This window comes from Cottoperca gobio, chromosome 18, assembly GCF_900634415.1.
Source record: "Cottoperca gobio chromosome 18, fCotGob3.1, whole genome shotgun sequence".
Classification (NCBI taxonomy): Eukaryota; Metazoa; Chordata; class Actinopteri; order Perciformes; family Bovichtidae; genus Cottoperca; species Cottoperca gobio.
This window is the reverse complement of record NC_041372.1, coordinates 14,917,839-14,930,383: the sequence shown is the minus strand read 5'-3', so window position 1 is coordinate 14,930,383 and position 12,545 is coordinate 14,917,839. Positions and strand designations below refer to the sequence as shown.

Below are 12,545 nucleotides of genomic sequence, written 5' to 3'. Positions count from 1 at the left end.
TCTTCTCTCTCTCCTCCCCCCCCTCTCTCTCTCTCTCTCACTTCTGTCTCTTCTCTCTCCTCTCTCTCTCTCTCCTCTCTCTGTCTCTCTCCTCCCCTCTCTCTCTCCCCCCCCCTCTCTCTTCTCTCTCACTTCTGTCTCAGAGGAGATAATTCTCACAAACAATATAAATAAACAGATATATCCCCCCTGTTCTGTGAGCTGTGAGGCACCTCCACCTTCATCTGACAAAGGCCTGAACATGAAAGACTTCCTCTTCTCTCTGATCCCAGTTCCTCCCTGAGTTTCTTTCTGTTCGGCGTCTTTGTTTCTAGCTGGGTTTCGTGATCCCTTGTCTGTTTCCATCCACCTCTCAAACGTCTCTGTTATTCCCCTCCAGTATGGGACAGCCGACCAACTGTCGCTTCCCCCTCCTCGCCCTCCTCCTCTCCCTGTGCTGGGGTCAGAGGTCAAACCCAGGCGACGGGAGGACACCCTGCGATCGCTGCGATGCGTTGGCTCGCCTGTAACTGCTCCTCCAGAGGATTCACACGTGTTCCAGCGGTAACAGACGGCGCCCTGACTCTTGATCTCTCCTTCAACAACATCACCTCGGTGACCGGGGACGATCTGATGGGACACACGAGACTGAGGGCTCTGCGTCTCCACGGTAACGTTGATGGGATTATTTATTGGGACAGAGCGAGACATTTCTGAGGGTTTAAATCTACTGTGTCGGACAGATTTCTTAACAAATAATAAAGCTCTCATGGAGCTCTGACCATGTGCCAGTGTGATATGTTGGGCAACACTTTAAAAATAATGTCAAATTGACAATTTAGTAGCTAGAGCTTTTGATCATATCACTTGATCTTCATCAGCAGATCCAGTTCACAGAGTGTTCAGGGTATTGAAAAGGTTTTGCTGTACCAAAGGTCAGGAATGAACTTTGAACCTCGACTTCCTCCCTATTGTGGCTCTCTTTATAACACCTGACTTCCTCCTTTGCTCTCGTCATAACTAGAGAGTAAATATGGGTCGTAACAAGCTGCTCGAGCAGACGGAGTGAAAAACTAATAACAATGCAACCAACAACAATAATAATAATAATAATAATAATAATGATAATGATAATGATAATAATAATAATAATAATAATAATGATAATCAATGGTGCACAGATTGTTCCCTGTGGAACCTCTCAGAAAGTTTTTGTTTTTCTACATAGATATTTCTGTCCTGCAGGTAACAGACTAGCTGTGATCCATCCGTCAGCGTTTGACTCTCTGTGGAGCCTGGAGGAGCTGGATCTGTCCGACAACCAGCTGACTGCTCTCAACCACAAATGGTTCAGCAAGCTAGGAGCTCTGCAGGAGCTCAACCTGCTCGACAACCCATACAGGTAGAGCGCTAAGGTTGCAGGATAAAGACCAAGCTAAAACCCCCACATCGCAAATGAAATTGAAGTGTCTACATATTGTGTGTCCTCCAGCTGCCTAGGTTCTCGGCCAGTGTTACAGAGGCTCGTCAGGCTGAGGAGGCTGAGGTTTGGAGGTCCTGCCCTGCAGGAGCTAAAGAGAGGAGATCTGTCTGGAGTCACTCAGCTGGAAGAGCTGACGGTGCACGCTAACAACCTGACGAGGTGAGCACAGACACTGTGTGTTTGTGTTGTTACACGAGAGCCAGATCTCCATCCGGACTTTGGCGACATCTAGTGGCTGTATCAAAAACATGCACTGTGGCAGACAGCACGACCCATCATTGACTGTGTAGCCACTTCAAGTAGAATTTATTCTTGAAATTATGTTCTGTGTGAAAGCTGATGCAGCTGCTTCAAGGGGACGTTTAGTATTAGAGAGTTTGTGGATTCAAAACCACACATAAAATAAAATGATTTATCTTCTGGGCCCTGTGATTTGCACTGTATACAGATGACTGGACAAAGTATGGAGTATAAGCAGGTTGAAAGAAAAAGGAATCACTGCTTATTGCTTCAGTCAGCTCTGCCCTCTAAAGGTCTTACTGTTGCCATCTCTCAGTCCACCTCTCGTCTCTTTTATCTCTGCAGGTACGAATCCGGTGCTCTAGCGGACGTTTGGCCGTTGGGTCGAGTCACTTTGAGCCTCCACAACCCATTTTTAACAAACCTAGCCTTAGCCTCGGCTGTGCTCGGGGACGTGTCGTACCCCGAGACACCTATCATCCTAAAAGACATCCATCTGATTGGGAATCAGTCTGTTCAGCCCTTCGGAGAAGCAGCCAGGAGGAGAATCAGGTCCGTCCACAATCGTCTTTTCTTCTTTAGCGCTGTTTTGTGGATTTTGGGCGGGACGGGTTTTCACAGTTTTCTACAGAACCGCTGATCCAAATAACTTCATGTGTGGCACTGCACTCCCTCAGGTCCTCAGCAACACACACGCCAAGCAGGAAGTAGATCGGTCCGAGGGTTGGCGAGATAATCGACACTGAGAAAGACAGACACACACATACATTAATATCTAATAATATATACACAGTAGTGTATTTGCAGATGCACCTCTTGCTCTGCAGTAAATGCTGCACACAAAACCTCTTTCTCCATTTCAATAACTTAGTTCAAATGTAAACCTCTTGTTGCCATTAGTAACCAGCAAAATGTAGAAGATCAGGAGGCGACACGTCAAATATTTCAGGGGTTTTGTAAGCATGTAAAAATGTAAAATGCCGAAAATGGCAGATCGTTTGGCAGTAAACCAACCAGTCGCTCCTCTATGATGTCACTTCAGGAAAATTACCTTCCTCAACGTTACCTTGTGCGATGAGGCCATTGTTGGCTTCCTGAGGGTGATGGATGGAGTGCCGATCCAATCCATTATCATGGAAGGCATCACGCTGACGGGCGAGGGCAGGTAGGAAACAAATGAATCTATCAAATTCAGTGTTGCCAGCTTAGTAACTTTCTTGCTAGATTTGACGACTTTTACGAATCCTTTAGCGTCAAAAAAGCGCCTAGCTACAAGTCTAGTGTCGCCTGTATTTCTCACACAAGTGTATAAATGTTGTTTGAATGAAGGACTGCAAGAATTATTTGGTTTGTTGTTTCTCGGTTGGTGTTAGGTGGGAGGCAGCCCGATGGAGCGATCATAAAAGCATCGACGAGTTCTACATGCGAAACGTCGTGGTGCTGAATCTCTTTGAGTTTGTCTCGTTGGTGCAGTTGAAGTTTCTGCTGGAGTACCCCAGGAAGGTGTCCGTCATAAACTCTCAGGTAAACAACAACATGTTATCTGTCACTCGTAAAGATGTGGGAGCTGCTACATCCATCCACTGCCTAGCTAGAGCAAGAAGTCCCAACATTTGAAAACAAGAAATAAAAGTCTAAATTGTCAGAATAAAATTAGGATTGTGATTTTTAAAATCAAAACTTTCATCCTCAGGTGTTTGTGATGCCCTGTTCCACGTCTCGCCTGCTCAAGAACCTGCAGTACCTGGACCTGTCCGACAACCTGCTAACTGACATGACTCTCGAGGAGACACTGTGTGACGGTGACGGCACACCGAAGGACCTCAGAGTTTTAAATGTCAGCGGAAATGCTCTGAAGGTGCCTTTGTTAAACTTATATAGTCTTGTTTTTGTAGTTTTTCAATAAATTTGTATCAATTGTGATACGATTATTCCGGAACACCCAATACTCCGAAAAAGCTTCCCATTGGTCCGACAGCCCGTGATCCCAAAAACAAAAGGCCCATTGTTCAGAAAATACTCCCTCTCCTTGCAACAAACAGAAGCAGATATGGCTTATTATTATGCAGAATGATGGTGAAGGCTCTGCCTCTGATTGCTTTGTGTAAGAATATTAGGGAAAGCCTTAAGGTAACCAACCCAAGCCATAAAGTAAACGAGTGCCAATCAGAAGAAGAGTAGGACCCTGCATTATAATTAGCCATGTGCTTCTGTTTGTTGCAGGACAAATGGGCTTTTGGTCCAGTTACGACATTATTTGGACTATTTGGGGTTTGCGGTCCCCATCTCCGGTTGTTAGCACACTTCAGTTTTACCAAACTTCAACTACCAAAGTAAACACACATGTGAAATCGGTGTCCCTAAATGTAAATGTGAGAATACTAGAAATAAAAATGAGACCATAGGTTTGAAGAAGAAATGCCTTCCTCTGTCCCTCTGCTGTCCAGTCTTTGTCCACGGTGAGCCGGCTGGTAACAAAGCTCTCCAAACTGACCCACCTGGACATCAGCAGGAACGTATACAACTCCATGCCCCGGGGCTGCTCCTGGCCTTCCAGCCTGCGATTCCTCAACATATCCAGGGCTAAACTTACAACCATCTCCCCCTGTCTACCCGTAACTCTGGAGGTACTGAGAGATGAACCATGTAGACCTGACTCCATCCCAACACAAAACACTTTTACCTTATTCTGTCCAGGTGTTGGATCTGAGCTACAACGATCTCAAAGGCTTCCTCCTGATCCTGCCTGCCCTCAGAGAGCTTCACCTCTCAGGGAACAAGTTACTGCGACTGCCCCCTGGATGGCTGTTCCCCAGTCTGCAAACACTGACAATCCAGGTCAGGACCAACCACATATATCTTCTTCCAGTGCTCTTTGTATTCCCCAGTGTGACTCCCTCTTTGTTCTTCTGCAGTCAAACACCCTGAACCTGTTCGAACATTCAGACCTCCTGTCATACAGACGACTCCAGGACCTCCAGGCGGGTCAGAACAAATTTGTCTGCTCCTGTGACTTCGTGTACTTCCTCCAGTCGGCCATTAAAGGAGGTGAAGAAGTGCGTTTATCCGACGGAGAGGAGAACTACGTGTGCGACTCTCCTCTCCACCTGCAGGGGGAGCCAGTGGGGCGAGTGCAGCTCTCCGTTGTTGTGTGCCAGCGGGTTTTGTTCGTGTCTGTGAGCTGTGTGGTGGCGCTGTTTGTGGGGGTTCTGGTGTGTGTCCTGCTGTGGCGCTTGCATGCGTTCTGGTACCTCAAGATGACGTGGGTGTGGCTGAGGGCCAAGCGTAGCTCCCGGCGGCGAGATAGAGAGGGCTCAGAAGCGTTGCTGTCCTATGATGCCTTCGTGTCCTACAGTGACAGAGACGTGAGCTGGGTGGAAAACTTCTTGGTACCGGAGCTGGAGGAGCCAAGGTTGTACTTTAAAACATTATCACACTTCAGTTTATTTATGTTTAGGAACAAGAGATTTACACCAACATGTGGCATCTTTGATAAGTGAAATGTTAGTAGAAGATTATCCGTACAGCCCACATCATTTTCCACTGATTACTTTTTCTCCAATAAATTCTTTAGCTGTGTGGAAACAGTACCTGCTGTCTGGTTTCCTCTCTCACAGGGAGAACGATGAAGACTCTGTGCATCCCAGATCACCCCAGCCTCTGACCCTGTGCCTCCACAAGCGGGACTTCCTTCCTGGACACTGGATCATTGACAACATCATGAGCGCCATGGAGCGCAGCCGGCACACCGTCTTCATCCTCTCTGAGAATTTCGTCCAGTCCGACTGGTGCCGCTATGAGCTCGACTTCTCCCACTTCAAGCTCTTCGATGGGACAGCCGGCGGATACGAGGCCATCTTGATCCTGCTGGAGCCGCTGTCCAAGGACGACATCCCCAAACGCTTCTGCAAACTGCGCAAACTCATGAGCTCCACCACCTACCTGGAGTGGCCTCAGGAGGAGGAGAGGAGAGGGGAGTTCTGGAGGAGTCTCCGCAACGCTTTGAGAGCAGAAGAGGATTGAGAGGAGAACAAAAGGGTGGAGTGAGAATTAGAAGAGAAGAAAGGAAATGTACAATGAGCGGAGTACAAGGGAGGAATGAGCAGAGAGAAGATGAGAAGAGAGAGTGTGAAGTGTAAGAGGAGGAGGTTCTGCTGACCTTTGTAGATCCCAGGGTTTTTCTTTAACATGTTTGTTAGACCTCAAGGATGCTCTGTGTGTTTAGTAAGAATACCCCCCCCCCCCCCCCATACCTTTAAGACATGTTCCGACACACTGATGATGTTTTACTAATATTTAATAAATACAAAGTTATTATCAGCAGCAGTTTTCTTGATAACAAAAGCGATGTCAACATGATTTGGCAAAAGAACGTTTTCTTCGTGTCGCGGGATGAGCGTCGTTATGTTGGGAGAACAGCGGAGTGTACGTGACGCTTAAATCAGGGCTGCACAATTAACATATCGAAATACCTTTTATAATTAAATATTGTGGCGCTGCAGAGACGTCCTACACTGAACATCTTCATAATCATTCACACCATAATCACGTTCTCCAATGAATAATCAAGTCAACATGATAATCCCGTCTGATTCGAGCATCATAATAAATGCATTCAGATATTGTTTTCTAAATCGTTCAGCCCCAACTTAGAATCCGGTCACATGATGAAGGATGCGGCGGTAAAACATAATCGTCACATTCTGACTCCAGCTGCTACAAGAAGTCGACCGTTTAGCATCGACTTTAGCTTCATACAAAACAAAACAAACAAAACTTTTGCAATAAAGTAAAGTTACATGAGATGTAAACAGGTTATATGCACCACGTACGTGGAGAGAATTGTCCTTTTTGTAATCAAGTTGCTCAGCAGGTTTGGTCGTGTTGTGGTGTCGGCAGAACCAGCAAACAAACTATAAAAGTGTTTAAAAAGGCATTTGGATACAGTACAAAGGAAAGCAACGGTTTATCACAATAAAAACAACATGCGGCGACATTTCCGTAAGTTCCAAACTCGACATATGTTCCTTGTGTCAAACGTTTTGAAAGGATCAAATACCGGATCTGTGCGTGAATATTTGCGTTCAGTCGGCAGCAGTTTGGCATCACAGCGTCCTCCGTGTCCTCCGTCTGCTGGAAACGAGCGTCCAGTCCAACAACATGAATCACTTCCTGTGTGGCGCCGACTTTGACAGTTTGCTGCCAAACGGATTTTCTTTTTTTTTTTTTTGACTTTTTCCCCACAACGTACTTCCAGCGGGGTTCCTCGCGGCTCTACTCGAGGCCCAGGCTGAAGTTAATCCCGTGGACAATCCCGATGATGATGGGCTGCCAGGCAACCAGGTATCTGAGCCAATCAAGGAGCTGCCCGTACAGGACGTGCGTCTTCTCCCAGCTGTGTGAGGCCAAGGAATTAAGGAGATAGACCATAATAATGATGCGTCTTTAAGACCTACAGAAGAAATCAAGACCATCAGGAGGAACATTAGTTATTCCATCATCTGCTACAAACAGCTGTTGTTTAAAAAGAAAATAGCATCAACAATTAAGTTGCGTCTTTTTCACTCTCTTCTAAAAACCAAACGGACACGCAGCCAGATCAGTGTGTTTACGAGGCGGAGGGTTCAGGGTGTGTACGAGGCGGAGGGTTCAGGATGTTTACTAGGCGGAGGGTTCAGGGTGTGTACGAGGCGGAGGGTTCAGGATGTTTACGAGGCGGAGGGTTCAGGGTGTTTACGAGGCGGAGGGTTCAGGGTGTGTACGAGGCGGAGGGTTCAGGGTGTTTACGAGGCGGAGGGTTCAGGATGTTTACTAGGCGGAGGGTTCAGGGTGTGTACGAGGCGGAGGGTTCAGGGTGTGTACGAGGCGGAGGGTTCAGGGTGTGTACGAGGCGGAGGGTTCAGGATGTTTATGAGGCGGAGGGTTCAGGGTTCAGGGTGTTTACGAGGCGGAGGGTTCAGGGTGTGTACGAGGCGGAGGGTTCAGGATGTTTACGAGGCGGAGGGTTCAGGGTGTGTACGAGGCGGAGGGTTCAGGGTGTTTACGAGGCGGAGGGTTCAGGATGTTTACGAGGCGGAGGGTTCAGGGTGTTTACGAGGCGGAGGGTTCAGGGTGTTTACGAGGCGGAGGGTTCAGGATGTTTACTAGGCGGAGGGTTCAGGGTGTGTACGAGGCGGAGGGTTCAGGGTGTTTACGAGGCGGAGGGTTCAGGATGTTTACGAGGCGGAGGGTTCAGGGTGTTTACGAGGCGGAGGGTTCAGGGTGTGTACGAGGCGGAGGGTTCAGGGTGTGTACGAGGCGGAGGGTTCAGGGTGTGTACGAGGCGGAGGGTTCAGGGTGTGTACGAGGCGGAGGGTTCAGGGTGTGTACGAGGCGGAGGGTTCAGGATGTTTATGAGGCGGAGGGTTCAGGGTTCAGGGTGTTTACGAGGCGGAGGGTTCAGGGTGTGTACGAGGCGGAGGGTTCAGGGTTCAGGGTGTTTACGAGGCGGAGGGTTCAGGGTGTGTACGAGGCGGAGGGTTCAGGGTGTGTACGAGGCGGAGGGTTCAGGGTGTTTACGAGGCGGAGGGTTCAGGATGTTTACTAGGCGGAGGGTTCAGGGTGTGTACGAGGCGGAGGGTTCAGGATGTTTACGAGGCGGAGGGTTCAGGGTGTTTACGAGGCGGAGGGTTCAGGGTGTGTACGAGGCGGAGGGTTCAGGGTGTGTACGAGGCGGAGGGTTCAGGGTGTGTACGAGGCGGAGGGTTCAGGGTGTGTACGAGGCGGAGGGTTCAGGATGTTTATGAGGCGGAGGGTTCAGGGTTCAGGGTGTTTACGAGGCGGAGGGTTCAGGGTGTGTACGAGGCGGAGGGTTCAGGATGTTTACGAGGCGGAGGGTTCAGGATGTTTACGAGGCGGAGGGTTCAGGGTGTTTACGAGGCGGAGGGTTCAGGGTGTTTACGAGGCGGAGGGTTCAGGATGTTTACTAGGCGGAGGGTTCAGGGTGTGTACGAGGCGGAGGGTTCAGGGTGTTTACGAGGCGGAGGGTTCAGGATGTTTACGAGGCGGAGGGTTCAGGGTGTGTACGAGGCGGAGGGTTCAGGGTGTTTACGAGGCGGAGGGTTCAGGGTGTGTACGAGGCGGAGGGTTCAGGGTGTGTACGAGGCGGAGGGTTCAGGGTGTGTACGAGGCGGAGGGTTCAGGATGTTTATGAGGCGGAGGGTTCAGGGTTCAGGGTGTTTACGAGGCGGAGGGTTCAGGGTGTGTACGAGGCGGAGGGTTCAGGGTTCAGGGTGTTTACGAGGCGGAGGGTTCAGGGTTCAGGGTGTTTACGAGGCGGAGGGTTCAGGGTTCAGGATGTTTATGAGGCGGAGGGTTCAGGGTTCAGGGTGTTTACGAGGCGGAGGGTTCAGGGTTCAGGGTGTTTACGAGGCGGAGGGTTCAGGGTGTGTACGAGGCGGAGGGTTCAGGGTGTGTACGAGGCGGAGGGTTCAGGATGTTTATGAGGCGGAGGGTTCAGGGTGTGTACGAGGCGGAGGGTTCAGGGTGTGTACGAGGCGGAGGGTTCTGAAGTCGTTGCTTTATTATATTATTATTTATAGTGAAATACTTCAGCGGGAAGGTTTAAAAGTTATTTGGGAGGATGTGCAGGTCGTGTTCTCGGTTGGTGTTCTTTGTGAACTCTTAACGCTGGTGAGTCTCCAGTTTCTTTGTGTTTGATATTCTGAAAGTTAAAAGCTGTTTTATGAGGTTCAAAGGTCCCGGCAGTGTTTGAAAGTTGTTTCTTTAAGCTGTGAAAGGATACGGGTTGCTCATCATCCTCTTCAAGTCGACCTTCTCGTTGCAGTACGGACACGTCTGCTTCTTACCCACGATGCACCAGCCGCGGATGCAGAACTCGTGGAATCTGAAGGGGCGAAGCAGGTTAAGGAAGAAATACTGAAAAAACAAAACTACTACTAAAATAACTCGTGATTCTAGCTCAGAATCATACAGATCTTCTGCTTAAATGCACAAAGTGTCTGTTGGAAGGATACATGTGTCCGCAGGAGAGCTGGTACGTGTCTTCTATGAGTCCTTCCTCCTCCACGTCCACCAGGATCCTCTGACCGCATACCGCGCAGATGTCGTCAGTCAGGCTCCTGCTGGGCATGCCTCCCTTGTTGTAGTACTGAAGACACACACACACACACACAAGTGTTTATTCTACACAATCAGAGGTATGTCAACACAACACGGGGCGAATACCTGTAACATCATCTCATTTGGGATACCTGAAATGCTGTGGATTCAGGGTTTTAGCTTGTATTTCTTAAAATAAAGTAGGCAGAATGAACTATTAGCAGCTCCTGTTTGCTTTTTACTCATAGATGTACAAACAACTTCCACTGGATTACTGTGATCCTGAAGAACACTTTCAGGCAGGTTCTGCAGTCGGAGCGTCTTAAAGTTATGATTAATACATCTTTGGAGGTTTGTACCAGTTGGACTTTGGAGACATTGACATCCTCAGTGAGTGTGAGTCAGATTTGAGTTTGTATTTTCGCAACTAGTGTTGAAACATGGAGTCACCATGAAGAACCAATAATAACACTCGTACCCCGATGGTAGAAGCCATGTAGTCAGAGCAGATTTCTGCAAAGTCTCGGCCCATGACGCCGTAGTAAAGCCCGTAAAACAGCATGATCACACCCACGTCCATGGAGTCCTCGGCCTTGATCCTGCAGACACAAAGAAATTACTTTAATATTGGAAATAGACAAAAATCCAATATTGTGCATCAGTAAAACTTTGATTTTCTGACACATTTGACCAACTGAATCTGGATCTCTGGACTCTGATACCTGCAGAATGTGGGGAATGTAGTGGTGTAGTGGTATGATACGTTCTTAATAAATGTAATATCTGAGGCAAAGGCAAATCTCCTGCGCTCCCTGACATACAGGATGTTTAAAAGTCTTTACCAAGCCAAGAGAAGAAAGAGTCTCTCACTAGATACTGATGGAAGTCCGTTAATAAAAGTGTAAACGACGTCTGTCCCGTCAGCAGGGACTCACCTGAAGAAGACGTTGAAGCCGAACATGGTGAACATGATGGCCAGGTAGCCGAGGACGCCCACTGCATAGCTCAGCTTGTAGATCAGCAGGAACCACTTGTACACCATCCTGAAAACACACACACACTTAGAATAAAACACACACACACACACACATCACAGTGTTCCAAATATAATTATGATTATGATTATACTACTGATTGAGAAGTTAAGTTCAAAACCAAAAGACATTTAATTTACAATCATGTTAAGACAAGAAAAGGCATCCTCGAACACCCTCGTCCTCACCTCGGCGTCCTGCGGGACAGCGGCTTGCGTGTGGCTCTGAAGACGACGTAGCTGGTGACGACGGAGAACATGCCCCACATGGACAGAAATCTCCACCAGTACAGTTTGATGGTGAAGTAAAGAGGAACCACCCACATCTGGACAAGGGTCACCAGCTGAGGAGGAGACGGACACTTCATTACACTTCACATACTTTTTATTCGCTTGACGTTTGGATAGTTTGAAGGTGGTTTGTTTGACGGTTCTCTTTCCCCACTCACATTGTACGAGCGGTGGTGCCGCTGCTTCCACTGCACCAGCACTATCTGAGCCACCACCAGCGTGGCAATGAGGATCATCACCATCTCTGCATGCATGGCCTCGTGACCCCTGTGCTTCACATGCAGGCGCTCATGCTGCACCCTGACAGAGAAGAGAAAGTGAGGGGGAGATAACACTCAACACAAGGGCAGTCAGAGGAAAGATGGCTGGGGGAGGGAAATGCAGCATTTCATTTATATATTCCAGTATTTAAAATGAAAATAAACTGGGTGTATGATGGGAGAGAAAGCTGCTGCTACTCACTTCCAGTTTTCTCTGTGTGTCATTTTCAGCAGGTCGTCCTGTAATAAAGAGGCAGGGACAGAAATAGCAGCTGTGGGTCTCACTGGACAGTTATGTAGCTTAATACAGCTTATTAAGCTACCCGTTCATAAAATATAATATTGTGAAATGAAATAAGGCGTTTCTTGTCTGAGATAACGCCTCTGTGTTGCCACGTCCCAACAGCAGCGTGACTATTGACAGCTCGTTCACAGCTGACTTGAGCTAGGCAGCTAGCTGGCTAGCTACGGATACGTTAGCTACCGTTAGCGGCTGTTTTTATTCATTTAGACGTTAAAAGTATAATTTGTTTGGGTTTACAGAGTGCAACCAGCTGCGGTATTAACTCAAGTTTACTTACCTGGGGGTGCACGCCCGCCATTGTTTGTTTTTATCCTCCCCGGTTCAAGCTAGCCGGTAAACAGCTAGCTAGGCTAGCACTGCTTTAACAGCAACTTCCCAACTGACAGCTGCTCAGAGGCGTTGCGCGTACGGGAAGCCAAGAGGGTCAAAACTCTCCACGCGAGTAAACACAGAAGGGTATGTACTGAGTGTTCACCAGGGGTGGAACAACTTTAATTAATTAGTTAATTATTAAGTTAAAGCCATCGAAACTACTGCAGAATCGCCAGTTATATTCTATAGAGAACTGCATTATAACTATTAATCAGGTATGGTGCAGCAGGTAGACCAGCTCATTTAAAATACTTCTAGTACTGCCAGGTCCCTATAATAAGTGTTTACTTATGTTGTATTAATTTCGTTACGTGTATACATACATGAAGGAGTTGGAAGTACATGACTTACAAAAGGTAGAGTATAAGGTGTGAGGTAATTTACCTCAATACTGCACATATACTTTTATAAAGTGCACGGTACTCCTCTTCAATTATATCCCAAAAAATTTACTTTTACAAATAGTTTAAATGTTCTGTTCAA

At 47.7% G+C, this 12,545-nt stretch overlaps 1 protein-coding gene and 1 pseudogene across 1 annotated transcript; one reads left to right on the top strand and one right to left on the bottom strand.

Moving 5' to 3' along the window:
- The first annotated feature begins 380 nt into the window (after positions 1 to 380).
- Positions 381 to 6,022, top strand: LOC115023631 (toll-like receptor 2; annotated as a pseudogene).
- LOC115023630 (RING finger protein 175-like) lies at positions 5,982 to 12,118 on the bottom strand. Its single transcript, XM_029454801.1, has 9 exons — positions 11,968 to 12,118; positions 11,589 to 11,626; positions 11,285 to 11,426; positions 11,025 to 11,179; positions 10,738 to 10,845; positions 10,281 to 10,401; positions 9,718 to 9,851; positions 9,486 to 9,587; positions 5,982 to 7,097 (listed from the first exon to the last, which is right to left on the bottom strand). Exons 1-9 carry the CDS (start codon positions 11,986 to 11,988, stop codon positions 6,977 to 6,979), a joined length of 942 nt encoding a protein of 313 aa, XP_029310661.1. The 5' UTR covers positions 11,989 to 12,118; the 3' UTR covers positions 5,982 to 6,976.
- Positions 12,119 to 12,545: the final 427 nt, after the last annotated feature.